The following is a 17173-nucleotide window of genomic DNA, read 5'->3' on the forward strand; positions in this document are numbered from 1 at the left end:
ATGCTCAAAACTCTGCATTTGAACAGTCAATAGCAAATACTTAAACTAATAACAAAACAGTAGCTGATTCAGAAGCGCCAGATTGTCATAGCAAAGTCAGAATTACCTCCTCTCCTAGGTTCACGAAACGGTCGTCCATAAAATGCATTGCTGTTCTGTTGTAAGTGATCCAAATAAAGTGCTTTTGCTTTCGCACTTAAACACACAGCGTCTCCCTGACATGTTGCTTCAACACTAACTGCGGTTACTTGAAACCACGCCTTCTTTCTTTGCGTGATCATTTGGGCGCATTATGCAAATATTTTCACATAGTGAGGTAGATATGTGGGGGCGTGTTAGAACGAGCCGTTTTAGGGGGGCGTGGCAGAGTCTTAACTTTGATAAAGAATATCTCTTTGGTTTTGAGACTTTAGTCTTTGCAACTTCAGGGATCTTATCTATGCACAATCAGCTTGTAACACTCCAAAGAGAAAGGAAAACTTGAAATCGCATCATATGACCCCTTTAATAAATAGATTAAATGAAGAAAATAATAGAAAAATTTAGAATAAATAGATTACATCGGAAAAATTTTACAATAAGGTTCATTAGTTAACTTTAGTTAACTACATTAGTTAACATGAACTAAGAATTAATATTTCTATAGCATTTATTAATCTTAGTTAATTTCATCATTTACTAATGCATTATTAAAATAACAAGGTTTGTTTGTTAACATTAGTTAATGCACTGTGAACTAACATGAACAAACAATGAATGTACAACTGTATTTTTATTAACTAACATTAACAAAGATTAATAGAGTGTAATAAATGTAGTGTTCAGTGTTCGTTCATGTTAATTAACGAATGACACCTTATTGTGTTACCAATTTATCAAAAGTGACAGTAAAAAGTGACATGTTTAATTTGACAAAAGATTTATATTTCAAATACATTCTGTTCTTTTAAACTTTATATTCAGCAAAGAATCCTGAAAAATGCATCCACAAAATATGAATCCACTGATTCCACAAAAATAATAAGCAGCCAGCAGCACAAATGTTTTCAACATTGACAATAATAAGAAATGTTTTGGCATATTAGAATGATTTTAAAATTCAGCTTTGCCATCACTGGAATGAATAACATTGAAAAGTATTTTAAATAGGGAAACTGTTATTTTAAATTGTAATAATATTTCACAATATTACTGTTTTTACAGTAGTTTTGATTATGTATCCTTAGTGAGCATAAGCATGGAACCGTAGTGTATGCTATAACTACATGTCTGTTTATGTCTCTGTTTTATTGTTTTGTCTTTTTTTTAGGGCTCACTGGTCCATGTCGACAAATGTGCGTTGTGAAAGTAACAAGAGTGGAGAATGACTTGCTGGCCCACTCCACCAGACAAGATGATTCCTCTGAGCAACTCTCGACCCCTCCACTCACCCCCACATCCAGGCAGAGTGACCCCGATCTAGGTCACACAAGCTCCGAGACATCTTTCATTTTTGATGAAGGTCGAGTATCCACAAACTCAAACTCCACTGCACAGCCTGGACCTGAATCAACCTCAGACAGCAGCGTCACTGTGGATGTGACTCTGGACTCAGAAAGAACTGCTGAAAGTCCTAATCAAGCATTAAACTGTGAACCTGTCTCAGTAACAAGTGCTCCTTCTATTCCTGTGACCCATTCACCGAGACTTAATTCCACTGGTGCTGCGGTTTTATTTTCAGAAACTGATTCCCAACAAGCTAAAATTGAAACCGAAGAGACGGTCGCCGATATCTTGACTGAGAGCAGCATCGATTACGGCACATCAGCACTTTACAAAGAGCAAAGCTCGATCCGTCTAGACTTTGCTCTTCAGGGTTTGGAAACCTCAGAAAACAGAACAAACTCTGAAATCCAGAATACTTCGTTTTGTGAAATGCCTCTTCTTATGCCCGAGCTCATAGAAGAGAGAGTCAATCCTCAATCTCTCGCACCTGAAATGCCCTCGCTGACTCTCGCTGTCCGACCCGACACCACAAATCACAGACCTCACACTCCGAACAATAATGCACCTGTTCTCCATCTGGAAAAATCACACTCGCCTCCTGTTATAACAGATGATGTGGGGATTTATTCTGAAAGACCTTGTCTCGATTGGCCCCTTGTTGCACTCCAAGAAGGTGTAAGCCAATCACAAAACTCAATCTCAGACACCTTTAGAGCAAAACCAGCATCTCCTTCCTTGGTTCCACAATGGGGGCCACCAGAGGAATCCAAACAGGATGGACATGAACACGTACCATCCGCAGACCAGAACACTCAAAATGAGTCCATTTCAGAGTTTAAAATCACTACTCTGAGTATTTTACAATGTTCTACCGTAGCAGATGTGGATTTAATGGACACCCGTGACTCTGAAATGGCCAGTGGAGACAAACAAAGTTCTCTGAGTCTCGAAGAGCAGTCAAGCTCTCTCACATGCTCCCAGGGCCCCTACGTGGAGTCCAAACCCTTCACTATTTGGAAAAACCTCAGCTCCCAGAATCCCGCAGTGCTCATTGAGAGCTTGCAGCCTGAGCTGGTAGTTGGTCTTACCACAGGTGTGAGCAGTCTTACAGATTATGCCCATGACTCGCTGCCCTACACCATGTGGTCCGAATCAGGTTGCCAGCAAGAAAAGTTCCCTGATTCTCCAAACTCTTCACCATGCACTCAGACTTGGACCAACCTGGACCCCATTCCCATGCAGTGCTCGGGTACAGACATGACTCCAAACGCACCTCCTGATCTGAAGCAGCAGAACGTGGAGTTGGAACCAGCTGAAGCTTGTGTGCTCAGTGAGCAGGCAGGCTCTCAGGAACCTCAGGAGGAAGAGTTTAAAGGTCAGGAGTATTACGAAGGTGCAAAGTCAGAGCATGATGGGTCTGTGAGCGACTCTGATTCGTGTGAATCAGGAGATAAAGGTGCTGACAGCAGCAGTGAATCCAGTGAGGAGAACGCCACGAGTGACCCTGAGTATGTGGAAACAGGTCTGGAGCCAGGGGAAGTCTGTACAGTGAGTTCTGGTGCTATACCATAATGAAAAATACGTCCTCTCTACTACATAGTTCTGAGATTCTGACCTAACAAACAGTGACCGTGGTGACAAGACATTTTGCTGATTGCTTGGTTTCAACTTTAATCATAACCTACAGGATGAACCTGCTCACAGTAAAATCTCAATGGTCAAAAATTTTACCTGCATGTTTAATAATAGATGTGCTCGGATTTTGTTTTGCCTTTTCATTTTCTCTTTTAGATTAACTAAGCTTAACTAAACCTAAACTGAATTTCGCATACAAATGAGAAGCACAGACACTGGTGGGGTTTTTAATTTAATGTTTTTTAAATTAATTATTTTTTATATATATTTAGATATTTTAGATATTTTTATGTATATTTTATTATTTGTTTTATATATATCTTTACTGTGAGTCTTAACTGTGAATTTAATGCATCCTTGCTCAATAAAAATGTTCATTAAAAGTATTAAAATCTTACTGACCACAAACATTTATATTAATTTACACCTGCTGTGAATCCAGTGAAAATTTCTGTACACATACATCAGAACACTCACTTACTTAGTTGCTTTTCACACCTTAACACCTTGTAAACGGCGTCAAAGCATTAATAAATGTGCACATACTATATACACACATGCACAATGAAGGTAGCACAGTATTTTATATTTTTTGGAAAGTGTCTCTTTCTCACTGACCCCCTCTTTGCCTCTTTCTCTTTTTTGTTCTCTCAGTATCACATGCAAACTGTTAAGAAGACAGCCAAGAGTTGGCGTCACCCCCTCAGAAAACCCACTGCAAGAGCAGTGCCAAGTGCTGTGAAACCGCAGGCTGCCAGCGATGATGGTGAATGTTTAACCACTTTCATTTTTATTATGAGCAATAAACAATAGGAATTTGAACAATTGTTGTACTAGTACTTTTATTAATAACATATGTTTTATTACATTACAAATCTTTCCTGACTCCTGAATATTTATCTTTACCACATGCTGTCATTAGACAAAATTGCACTAATATTACATTGTTGCATTCTGTCTATGGTATTTTTAATTATTCATTATGTATATGTGCACTGACATTTTTGTCTCGCATCATGCACGCATGTATACTTTTAAGAAGCTGTGTGAAGTTATATAATTAATTATACTAAATTAACATCTCAGAGACTTTAGAGGACTGTACAACTAAAGAAGAGGAGCCAGAAACTGAGGAATGGGCAAAGCCTTTAGTGCATCTGTGGCAACACAGAAAAACTCATTTTCAGTATGAACGAGAGTACAACACAACTGCAGCTAAAACCTCTCCACACTGTGCTGTCTGCACCCTTTTCATGCCATACTATCAGGTAACTTTTGTATAGAGATACTATGTACTGGTTTGTGTATTTGTGCTTTGTATCACACAGATATTTCAATCTCTTGTTTTTGCTCTCACAGCCTGATAATTTAGAGGAGAGAAGGCACGATGTCTTGATGAGTGCTGCCACAGAGTCTCAGGGGTCATGTTCACAGGATGCGGGCTTGAGGTCACGACCTCTGATCCCTGAAATTTGCTTTGCGTACCAGGAGGGCCCATGTCCCTTGAACACACTGCTGGAGGAGGATGGATCCAGTCCTCTTGTGGCCTGTAATAGTTGCTGTGTTCAAGTTCATGCCAGTACGTCCCTGAGATCATTCAACAACAAACTTAACACATGAAAAATCCCCAAATATAATGACCCTAGTAATATTGTGAAATATTATTATAGTTTTAAATAACTGTTTTCTATTTGAATATATTTTTAAATTTAATTTGTTATTGTGATGGCAAAAACTTGAGTTTTCAGTGTCACATGATACTTCAGAAATCATTCTAATATGATTTGGTGCTCAAGAAACATTTATTATTATTATAAATGTTGAAAACAGTTGTGCTTCTTAATCTTTTTGTGGTGATTATTTTTTAGGATTCTTTGATGAATAGAAAGTTTAAAAGAACAGCATTTATTTAAAATAGAAATATTCTGTAACTATGTAAAAGTCTTAACCGTCACTTTTGATTAATTTAATGTATGCTTGCTGAATAAAGGTATTAATTTATTTAAAAAAAGCTTACTGACTCAAAACATTTAAACGCTAGTGTATAAAATGTATTAAATGCATAAGTTAAATGTTTTTAATAATTACCATCTTAAGTAAACACACACACACACAAGCATAGCTTGGCATAGTACAGAATGTAATAGTTTATTTTGATTGGTCCACAGGTTGCTATGGTGTTGCTGCTCATGATGTCACCCCAGTGTGGACATGTGACAGATGTGTGAGCGGAGACCTGGCAGCTGTATGTAATAATTCAGTCATTCCGTATCACTATCATTTATGGTCTACTTACAATTTTGCTTGGCTTTTTTTTTATTTTTTAAATATGACTGTTTGTGTGTGTGTCTGTTCTATACTAGGGATGCTGTTTGTGTAACCTGAGGGGAGGTGCATTAAAAAGAACCTCAGATGACAGGTAATCTCCATTATTCAGATCCATTAATACTAATATAGTATTGTATTAAATACAAAACAGAGCAGAGGACCAAGTATGTTTTTTTAAACATTTTCTGGTATTTCAGATTATAAGCAAATAGGAGTTCAGTCAGGCTAGTGTTCTTAGATGTTATTGAATGCATCAGGTGTCTCATGAATTATACATGCTATAGATGGGTCCATGTGATGTGTGCTGTGGGTCTCCCTGAGGTGAAGTTCATTGATGTGGTGAAGAGAGCTCCTATTGACATCAGTGCCATACCTGTACAGAGATATAAACTGGTGAGTTATAAACACACACATTTATAGACAGTAGAAATTGCAAAACAAGTGCAGAAGTCTTAAAGGGGTCCTTTATGCTCTTTTACAAAGTCTTGATTTCGTTTTGGGGGTGTACTAGAACAGGCTCTCATACTAGGTTGTTCGAAAAACATATTATTTTTCACATATTTTACATTAAAGGGGTCATATGATGCGATTTCATTTTTTCCTTTCTCTTTGGAGTCCATCAAAGCTGAGCAATTTAACGTCTTTTGACGCACCAGTGAAGTACTAAAACTAAAATGAATGTTGCCTACACTGCTGTTTCCACAAAGTATTGACATTTTTGTTGTCATCTGTGCACTCTATCATTCTCTCTCTTTCTCTCTCTGTAGAAGTGTATATATTGCCGTAACAGGATAAAGAAGCTGTCCGGAGCATGTATTCAGTGCTCATGTGGTCGTTGCCCAACCTCTTTCCATGTCACTTGTGCACACGCAGCTGGAGTCCCCATGGAGCCTGATGATTGGCCGTATGTGGTTTTCATCACCTGTCACAGGCACCAGTCACGGAGCTACAGTGCTGTGAGTATATTTTAATACGTTGTGTTTAACCAGCACACTAAAAACAAGAACACCATGCCATATACAGTACACTGAATACAATTTTTTTTTAAAGATTTATTTGTGGCATTTTTGCTTTTATTACGATAGGACAGATCAGAACTGACAGGAAGTGAAGTGGGAGAGAGATAAGGGGCGGGATCGGGAAAGGTCCTTGAGTCAGGATTCGAACTCGGGATGCCTGTAGGTCAACAGCGCTGTATGTTGGCGTGCTGCCCACAAGGCTATCGGCGCCGACTGAATAGATTTTTAAAATACTCGTCTCATAAATTCACTTACTGACCTTGACATACACTACATTCATGGGATTCTACAGGGTCCTGACTTTGATATACATTTCTGTTTTATGGTGGCCTTGTCATGCATCAAACTGACTTACATTATAGTTAGCCATATCATTTTAAAGACAGGATAAAAAAAAAGTCAAACCAATTATACTACTTTGACTTTCAAAAAATCTAAAAACTTTGAAGAGGCATATTCATGTCATTGTCTATATGAATTGCCTTTAATTTTTTTAAATGAATTAAAAAGCAGACAGAGAAAATATCACATAATTGGCCCATCATCAAGAATTTTTTTCTTCTCCCCCAGAAAGTGAAAGTTAGCAAAAGTGAATTAGAAGTGGGCCAGACGGTGATCTCCAAACACAAAAATCTTCGTTACTACAGCTCACGTGTTACCCAGGTCATGGCCCAAACATTCTATGAGGTTATGTTTGATGATGGCTCATTCAGCAATGATACATTCCCTGAAGACATTGTGGTGAGTGTTTCTAATGCTGCTAGCCATTAGTTGTTCCAATGAATATCTTGTGGCATGTTTTCAGCGAACTAAAGCATGAAAACAAATTTAAGCATAAAAAATACAGTATATGCTTCAGGCCCGGCGTCAAGGGGGGGTTTGGGGGTGCTTAGCCCTACCATGACGTTCTGAAGCCCCGCTGCAATGATCTGAAGGACCCACCCCTCCACACCCGGAATATGATTTTAAACGCAGAAAGCAATCTAAACAAACGCGATTTCAAACGAGGGGTACCCCTCGGATCTGATTTGTGCCACCTCAGATTCAATTTGACACCCTCCACCCCCTCGAACTACGTCAATTTTAACCATTCCATGCGGACGGTCACCGGTGTATTTAGAGCATTCACTGCTAAATTCAAACGTGTTTTCACACTTTGTCTGGAGCTGAGCCAGAGAAAAGCGTTCAGAGCTTTTCATAGCTTATATCAGTACAATCCAGTGTTTTAAACCACATAAAATTTATTTTAGGTTTCAGACATTTAAATTAATTACTAACAAAAAAGACATTTGATAAATACTCACTGATGTTTGTGAGTTTGTTAAATGCGCTGGTGTCTAAAGCTGGGTGCACACTACACGACTTGCTGAAACATTCTAAGATTGACCTCACCACACTTAAAGTCTGTTTCCATCGTCTGTAGCAGATTCTAGTCTTTGATAGTCAGAGAGGAGCACAAACCTAATGACTGAGTCAGTCCACTACACAACACACTTAACGACTGGCGCATCACGACTGGACAAATTCTGCCAAGATTCACAAAAACCACAGTATTCTACCCGCGCTCCCGCCCCACTAAAAGACTACACTGCGGACAACGACATCGGTGCTTTTATTTAATTATTGAAACGTTAAAGGTTTGTTTTACTTTTCTTAGTTTGTGCTTAAAATAACAGAAAACATTAGCTTTCCTGCTATGCTGTTGTTCCTAATAAATGTCACAGTAATGTGTCTTGAATATTTTTGTTTTGCATTAAGTCCAATGCTTCTCTTTCTTTTTGGAATTATTGCTCAAGTAGATCGAGTAGATATTGCTTGAGCAGATCAAGCAATAATAGGCTATATTACTTTTTTTCGTTACAGTTACTCGTTAGAACAGAATAAAATATAACTGTTCCATTTATTCAGAAACAAAAGTCATTTAAAAATGCTATTTGTGTATTTAAATGTTCATTTTATTAGTACAGCAAACGTTAATGCTCTTAATGCTATTTAAAGGGTTAGTTCACCCAAAAATGAAAATTAGGCTGTGTTTTACTCACCCCCAAGGCATCCTAGGTGTATATGACTTTCTTCTTTCAGACGAATCCAGTCGGTGTTATATTAAAAATTGGGTAACACTTTCTATGAAGCCCGTATTTATAATACATTATAAAGGTATTCGTAAGGCATTATAATGAATGCATAATGCATTATAAAAAACCTTATAATATGTTGTATCATCTCATGAATATTCATAAGAACAGTTTTAATATATTATAATATTTACTTATTTGTGGTTATAGCTTTTAAGAGTATATATATATAATGATTTTATTTCATCATAGTTGTGATTCATGAAATTGTTTTATTAAAAAAATTTGTTTTGAAGAATAACTATTCGTTTTGTTCATATATCCGTTATGAAGAATAGCATAGCCTATTTGTTATGAAGTTGATTTAAATTTTCTTTATAACAAATTTTAAGAAGTTTAAAAGTTAAGAAATAATGGAATTAGCTTGTAGTTTATAGATAGCCTTACTTTTATTAGACTGCAGATCGAAATAAAATAATTCTCAGTAATCTTTAAAATGAGAGAAATCACTGACATAATTTAGGCTATACTTTCTTTGACTGCAGAAAAAAACCCCGAATAGTCTAAAACCGTTTAATTTGCCATGTTAACTTATGAATTAAAAGAAAGACAAGAAATAAATCACAAGAACAGTTGAGGTTTTTCTTGTAATCAAGAAAACAATATTTGACAAAATTACAAAATGAATAGCCTACTAAATTATGTGACAGTGATCGCATCTCCACTGCATAGCCATATAGCCTAATCGCTGGCGTTAGTTGCAAATATTAAACATGTTTTTAAAAAAATCTTTGTGAAAATGACTGGTTCTTGAATTCTAAGATTATAATCTTTAGACAACACACTGTGACTTTTACTGCCAACGGCGACTGAGCCCAACTGGAACAGACCCAGTCCGACTAGGCACGATCTGTCATCAAGACTAAAATACATTCATTATCGGCATGACAGTCGTGTAGTGTGTTCTCGGCTTAAGGAAAGCAGCAATAATAATCCATTTAAAGGGGTGGTTCACTGGGTTTTTTCTAGGCTTGATTGTGTTTATGGGGTGCAGTCTAACATGTGTTAAAGCTTCGGTTAAAAAAAAAAAAAAACGCATTATTTTTCTCATAATTTACCTTTGTTCCACACAGCTCTGTCCCTTCTCTGAGAAACGGACTGATCTTTTCCTGTCTTTATGAAGCCCCGCCCTCAGAAATAGGCGATGGGCTCTGATTGGTTAGCTAGCCCAGTGTGTTGTGATTGGCTAAACCGCCTCTAGTGCGCGTCTTGATTTTGAAACCTGTGAATCCATTAGAATCGCTAGAAGACAGAATAGCGATTCATATATGAACATATTTTTACGTGCACCTCTAGTTTTCTCTTCCTCTTCTCTAAAGCAGCGCAGCATGGCCTCGCCCCTTTTGCTGCCTTTTCCCGAGGGCGGGGTTTATCTGGGTTTGTGATGTCACGAACCCGGGAAGTAACTCGTTGTAGTCCCTACCAGCCGTTTTTGTAGACATTAAACTGCCAGAATTTTAAAAGACGATATCTCCGTTTGCATTGTACTTTCAGCTTTGTAACTTTGCAGATATTGTTTATGCTCAAACAGCAACATTACACACTAACTAACGTTAAAAAAGTGAAATCACAATGAACCACCCCTTTAATTAAAATCTGACGATGTGTTTTATTCACATAAACGTTGTGTAGGTAACTAAAAAGTTCACTTTAATCTTCTCCTAGTTCAACGGTGACTGACTTTGAGGTATTTTGGGAGAAATGGGTGAATTTTCATGATGATAATCCAAAGATCCGATTCCCTTAATGAGCATTATAAAGTTTTTTTTAAACAACAAACACATTAACTTACACACATTTGACAGTCAGAATAATCCCCCCCGAGAATTATTTCAAGCCCCCCCTGGCCATGTGTCCTGGCGCCGGGACTGATATGCTTACAAAGTTGACAGCCTCTTATTTTTCACAAAAAGTGCAGGCCTACATATTTTCTCATGCATTTGTACAGTACATACAATATAAGCATAATGTTTTTAGTTTGGCCTCCTGACATCAGAGTGAAGTCTGTTCTCTTTTTGCCCTGCAGAGCAGAGATTGTGCCCAGCTTGGTCCTCCTGAAGTGGGGGAGGCTGTTCAGGTGAAGTGGCCTGATGGACTTTTTTATGGAGCCAAGTATCTTGGCTCTAATACTTCATATATGTATCAGGTACACACACTCATAGTCATATTCTCTCAAGTACTGCTGCTCTACTGCTACCGTAATAACTGTTCATGGTTTGTCCTATGTTCTTGTTTGTAGGTGGAATTTGAAGATGGATCTCAGGTATTGGCGAAGAGAGAGGACATTTACACGCTGGATGAAGACCTGCCCAAAAAAGTCAAAGGTCGTTTGGTGAGTTCTCACTCACTGAACTTTCTTTTAAAAGGCTAGTTCACCCAAAAATTAAAGCTCTGTCCTCATTTGCTCACTCTTACGTCATTCCAAACAATTAAAGGGGTGATTGATTGCGATTTCACTTTTTTAACGTTAGTTAGTGTGTAATGTTGCTGTTTGAGCATAAACAATATCTGCAAAGTTACAAAGCTGAAAGTTCAAGTCTTTTAAAATACTGGCAGTTTTATGCCTACAACAAGTTACTTCCCGGGTTCATGACATGACATAAACCCAGATAAACCCTGCCCTCAGGAAAAGGCAGCGAAGGGGGCGAGGCCATGCTGCGCTGCTTTAGAGAAGAGGAAGAGAAAACTAGAGGTGCATGTAAAAATCTATTCATATATGAATCACGATTCTGTCTTCTAACGATTCTAATGGATTCACAAGTTTCAAACTGTGGAACACAATTCTTTTGAATGTATTGTATATGTGTGTAATTGTAAATGTGTGCTTTGCAGTCCACAGCATCCAGCATGCGTTTCCAGGATGCGTTCTTCACCACACAAGGTGAAAGGAAACGGCGACGCACACCAAATTCTCGGTTTCAGACGGATTATATTGCCCATATTAGCCCTCGAACCTTCACCAGGAACTCAGAAACACGCAGTAAAGCCAACTAATGGAGGAATGGCGAGGGGCTGTTTTAAATGGGTTTGAAGATTGTACATCAGTGAGATCATGATTTTTAAAAGTCTAAAAGACAGAAATACTGTGGTCTCATATGTCAGGGACAAAAATGTTTTTCTAAATTAGAAGTTTTTTCTGTTATATTTCAGAGGTTTTTCTTGCCTCAAATTGTATTCTGTAGCATTGTAATCTTGTAATTTCCTCCCCAACACTGCTGAGACTAAATTCACCTGCATGCTTGTTTTGTATATGATTTGTCTTGTGTCATGCACCATTCCTAGTCACTGTCTGACACTATTAGCATTGAGCTTAAAATGGTATAAATGCCAAATAATAATAATAAAAAGTTGCTACTGATGTCCAGCAAAGCACATGTCACATTTTACTTAAAATCTTGATCTCTTTATTTATTTGGGCTTTTATTCTTTCTTTTCTATGTGGTGCTTACAGCTGTTGAAAAAATTAAAGATATGTTTGCTTTGTGGTCTGTGCCTTGACCTCTGTTGATGAATACTTTACACTTTTTGTTTTATAGCTGATATTGATTTATGATCATTTACTTTATATAGCTCGTAATATCAATAGGACCTTTTCTTTCTTTTTCTAAGGTTAAGACAGTGGTGGATGGCTAACCAGGACCGCAATTTATTTCTTTAAATAATTTATTTTGACTAATCACTGCCTGAAAGATCAGTGAATCTTTTGAAATCTTTCAAAATGAACAGTGAGCTGCAATGGAAGTCCTGCAATGGAATGAATGATACAATAAAGAGTTATTTCAATAGCCAAATAGCAGAAATGTTACAAATAAAATCTTCACGACTTCATTTTATGATTATATAACGTGCGTATTTTTTTTTGTTTAAATTAACATTTTGTCAAAATTTGTAAAAACCTTTTTCATCTAAGAGATTTTCTTTTGTGTTTTTAACGTACATGCAAAATATACTTAGGCTAAATAACTTCAATATAAGCTGCTGAATCATGGTTGCTATACAAACTGATCTGCGACCACTGATCTACATACAATTATAGATCAGTGTCTGCGACACATAAAATTACAGCAAACACGATTATTTAAAATCAGAAAAAATACTATCCGCAGTATGTGTCTGCATATAGTTTTATTGGGAAGTTCGTGTACTGAATTATGGCACTGAATTAGCCTGTATATTTGTATATTTGTATATTTTTTTAATTTATTAAAAAAATAAATTATTCAAAAGAACCGATTTGCAGCAATGAGTTCGGCTTTCCTTCTGTAGTGCTGTCATTTTTTTTTTTTTGTAGTGCTGTCATCTGAAACGGAAGCGGTGAAAAGTACACTTCGTTGCTAAGTAACGATAAACAGCTCAGTAGAAGAGCTTAACCGCTACTTATCTGTCCAGTTTAGAAGACATAAAAATCATAAACAAGCCGTCGCTTTTCATGAATGCTTGGCAGCAGTTAATTTAGTTTGCACCTGACTAGCATGTCATACTCTGGGACTTGGAAACACGTTGTAAGTATTGCTGCTGTCTGTTGCAGGACAGTAAGTGCGCCTTTTATTTTGCTACAACGAATGGACTTTTAAACGTTTAATAAAACACTTGAAGATATACCTGTAATATATTACGACATAAAGTACAATATTTGGTCAATGTTGCTGTATAATTTGGCACAAGTTTAATAAGCAAAACAACTTTCCGCTTGTTGCTTAGCAACACTAACGTTAATCATTTTATTGTATTGTTACAGATGTAATATGGCAGTTCACTACGATTGTCACTAACATGCTGTTCTCTTCACTGTATTTAAAGAGTTTACCGTCCAGACAAAACTCAGAGGAGAAGGAATTGAAACTTTTTTGGGAAGAACACAAATAGGAGGACAGTTTGGTCATGTACTCTTTTCAGAAGGAGTCAACCAGGAGCCAGGCAGGGCCAGAGCAAGGTCCTGGCAAACAGAAGTTATTTGGGATAGCTATGTCGTTACCTGTGTCCACCAATGTACCTGGTTCTCTGGCACCTGTTGATGTGGAGCAGCTGAGGGCTAGACTTGTCTCAGCAGTGCCCAGACGTCCACAGCCGAACGCTGATGCTCTGGTGTTTCCTCACAGAACCAAAGCTCAGGAAAGAAAATGGGCTGCACAGAGACCAGCACAAGTTGAGATGTTGGTAAGAGCAATACCATCTGAGAACTCAATGTATAAATTGGGCGAATTCCAAACAGAAGTGAGCATCCCTATGCCCTACTCCCTTCGAAGGGCAGAGCCATTTGAAGTGTGTTCTTTTAATGGTGTAGGGCATTACTGTCTCGTATAAGCATTTGGAACTCCCTTGGCGAAGGGAATAACTGACCAAACGTTACCTTGACAACACTGCGCGTGCGTGCAGCATTCAGCACTCCATCAGTTGTTGCAAATAAATATTTCTTCTCATTATTATTATTTTATTTAAATATTGTCTCACTGTGTCTCATTTACTATTAAACTTTTTCAAACTAAACATGCTTAAACTTCCGTCATGAATCATATTTCTATCACTGACAAAAAATATTTTGTATCACATTAAAATAAAGACAAATTTAATCAGCCTATCCTACTTACGTTTGTATGTGAAGTCGAAATCAACCCCAACTTTGCTTTAAAATGCATCGCAAGATCTCCTAACTGAAGATCACATGATCACAAACACCATCGCATGTTCCCTTCGCTAAGGGACTTCTGGAAGGGCCCTTCGTGAAGGGATTCAGTTGCTCACTTTCGTTTGGAACGTCCCTACAAATGGCATGCCCTTCCCGAAGTGCCCTTGAAGGGCGCAACAAAGCCGTTTGGAATTCGCCCATTGTGTGTTTGTTAATTTGTTCATTCATTTAATTTCTTTTGGCGGTCAGAATGTACTAAAATGTAAAGTCCTAAAATGTATAGTAAATGTACATACATACTTGAATATACCTGCTAAAATGGGCATGTTTTAATTTATCAAGTAAAATAAATTTTTATATTATTTTTGGGAGTATAAAGTTAGAAATGTCAGTGTAAAGCAGCTGTCCTGAAATCTTAATGAAGAAGAACACCTCATCAAAAGAATTAAATTTTTGACAAGCTTATAAAGTAGTCATTATTATTTCTAAGAAAAATATTTTATGAAATCTTTATTATAATTATTTGAAAAACGTTTGTTTGCAAAACGTTTATAAGATTAGTTCAGGTTGTAAAATGTCACATGGTGCTCCTCAAAAAACAAATATTTATTAATTAAAAATGTATGATATTTGTAAAAATTACTTTTTACCTTAGAAAGTATATATAAAAAAAAAAAATAGATATTCAAAAGATTTTTATTTTTTTAATCAGTGTTGTATGTCATTATTTCTCAAATATTAATACACAGTTTGTAAAATGTACAGTGGTAAACAAAAATAACTGTCATACTCATTCCTGTTAACCATTTAAGTACATGATCTATATTTTACTCTAGCCAGTTCTGAAGAGACGCAGTGAACATATGAAACCGGAGAACACCCAGAGGGTCAACTTGAGCCCTAAGATGTCTTTTCCCTCTAATGAGGTCCAGTCCATTGACCCCTCCTCAGAGAGAGGACCCTCTCCACTACAGCTTCCCAGAATTCCTGACCACGTCAGGGATAAACAGGTCTAGACACTCTCATCATAGACAACTATGGCAGATGTGTCTTGTAACATTAGTGACAACTTTGTGTATTTTATGTGCTGATTTCAGGTGCAGTTGACTCAGGGCTCGCTCAGGATCCCATCACCTCCTAAAAGAGCCAAGAGCTCATCTAGAAGTTATGCCATTGCATTTTCACCTCTGAGCTACACCCCCTCTCCACCACTGTCTAGTTCACTGCTGTTCAACTCAGTAGAGGAAGTAATTCGTGCCAAAATTCACTCCCCACCCGACATTGTCCAAACCATCCGGTATAACCCTCACTTGGGATTCCTCTATGTAACGTCTGCAGAACCTAAATCATCCATCAAATTTGATTCATACAATCTCAAGTAAGAACTGCAGTTTTTTCAGTCACATAGAAATGTGTTTGTACACTACCGTTTAAAAGTTTAGGGTCAGTTATGTTTAAAAAAAAGAAATTAATACTTTTACTAAGCAAGGATGCATTAAATTGATCAAAGATTTTTACACTGTTACAAAAGATTTCAAATAAATGTTGTCCTTCTGAACTTTCTATTCATCAGACAATCCTGGAAAAAAAGTATCACGGTTTCCACAAAAATATTAAGCTTTTTTTCAGCATTGACAATAATAAGAAATGTTACCAAGTCAGCATCAGAGATTGTCTTAGATGAGAGGGTCTGTATTACTTAATATTGGAGAAAGCGTAACGGCTAACTAGGATCACGTGTGCTGTAATAACCAATCACATTACAGCCTTGACATCACTGAATTTCAGTCAGAGTTGTGCGACACTCAATCGCTGTTTACGGATACCATAGGAATGAATGGGAAGTGCCGTAAGCGGAATCCCACATGTAGCAAAAAGTCAGTGACTTCTCTTATAAAATGGCATTTTTTTCGGTGTAAACTCTAAAAATAGTTCAATCCAAAAGTATTGCTTAGTGTAAAACGTTGAGGATTAGCAGATAGGCTGTCGATTCATCAAATGATGAGCTGTTTCCTCTAAAAAGCTGTTTATTCAGCGTAGTGAAGCCTCTCTTCCATTGACATCCATTCAAATAAAACGGCCTCTGGTCTCCTTTCCGTTAGCATTAGCCGTTACGCTTTTTTGCCTAATGGTTGCAGGCTTGCCTCCTAGTGGCTTTGTCAGCATGTTAGAATGATTTCTGAAGGATCATGTGACACTGAAGACTGGAGTAATGGCTGCAAGAAATTTAGTTTTGCCATCACAGGCGTAATTTACATTATTAAAACAAAAACAAACCAAACCAAAGACATTTTGCGTAAATGTATTATTTTCTGTTTAAACCTTTTCACATATTTCATTAAATAAAGGTTAATATTCAGTAATTTTTCATTTGCATATTCTGAATAATGTTTGGCATCACATATTTATGAGGACTTTTTTGTTTGAATGATGAAAGTATGAAAAAGTGATATATGCAAATACACATGAACTGTAAACTGTGTTAAACCAGACCTTTATATCTGAATACTCCAATTATTCTTTTAACAGAATTGCAACGTTTGACAATATCAACAAGTCAGACTACTATACAGTCAGCACTCATGCAGTTATGCACTACTATGGGTCTGAGGTGGACTGTTTGCCCTTAGAACGCTGGGAGCAGGAATACCAATATCACCGGAAGCTTTTGCGCATCCCTGTGTTTGCCCTCTTCCGCAAGTGGAAGGCTTTCCGTGTATGGTGCACCAATGTGCGCTATAAGAAAATCAGCAAATGCAGACGGTCATTGCAAGAGCATCTTTTCATTCTCAATGAGGTTTGCCAGTGGTTATTGTTTTTATTTCATATAGGCCTACTATATGGCTTTTTAAAAAAGCTGATTTGTTTAAATAAAAAAATTATATGATCTATCAATGAGAGCAACATGAATTTTACATACTGTAAATACTTACAATAAGAAAAGA

General features: G+C 37.2%; 2 protein-coding genes across 6 annotated transcripts in view; both read left to right on the forward strand.

Moving 5' to 3' along the window:
* LOC107709452 (lysine-specific demethylase 4C-like) overlaps window positions 1-11934 on the forward strand; it is a 19796-nt gene extending 7862 nt beyond the window's left edge. Inside the window, exons 11-22 of one of the 5 annotated variants that reach the window (XM_016513929.1) lie at window positions 1310-3033; window positions 3775-3886; window positions 4207-4388; window positions 4480-4699; window positions 5289-5365; window positions 5484-5539; window positions 5733-5841; window positions 6216-6404; window positions 7038-7208; window positions 10629-10748; window positions 10842-10934; window positions 11435-11934. In XM_016513929.1, coding sequence (XP_016369415.1) covers window positions 1310-3033; window positions 3775-3886; window positions 4207-4388; window positions 4480-4699; window positions 5289-5365; window positions 5484-5539; window positions 5733-5841; window positions 6216-6404; window positions 7038-7208; window positions 10629-10748; window positions 10842-10934; window positions 11435-11596 — 3215 coding nt within the window. In that variant the 3' untranslated portion in view covers window positions 11597-11934. Of the gene's footprint in view, window positions 1-1309; window positions 3034-3774; window positions 3887-4206; window positions 4389-4479; window positions 4700-5288; window positions 5366-5483; window positions 5540-5732; window positions 5842-6215; window positions 6405-7037; window positions 7209-10628; window positions 10749-10841; window positions 10987-11434 lie in introns of all 5 variants that reach the window. The other 4 variants (XM_016513930.1, XM_016513931.1, XM_016513932.1 and 1 more) reach the window with 4 other exon arrangements.
* A 1549-nt stretch (window positions 11935-13483) lies between these two features.
* The window catches only part of dnah6 (dynein, axonemal, heavy chain 6), a 76091-nt gene continuing 72401 nt past the window's right edge, over window positions 13484-17173 (forward strand). Inside the window, exons 1-4 of the mRNA XM_016513935.1 lie at window positions 13484-13759; window positions 15065-15238; window positions 15326-15606; window positions 16758-17025. Of these exons, the coding sequence (XP_016369421.1) occupies window positions 13484-13759; window positions 15065-15238; window positions 15326-15606; window positions 16758-17025 (999 nt within the window). The remainder of the gene's footprint in view (window positions 13760-15064; window positions 15239-15325; window positions 15607-16757; window positions 17026-17173) is intronic.

This window comes from Sinocyclocheilus rhinocerous, unplaced genomic scaffold (genome assembly GCF_001515625.1).
Source record: "Sinocyclocheilus rhinocerous isolate Xijiao unplaced genomic scaffold, SAMN03320098_v1.1 scaffold1648, whole genome shotgun sequence".
Classification (NCBI taxonomy): domain Eukaryota; kingdom Metazoa; phylum Chordata; class Actinopteri; order Cypriniformes; family Cyprinidae; genus Sinocyclocheilus; species Sinocyclocheilus rhinocerous.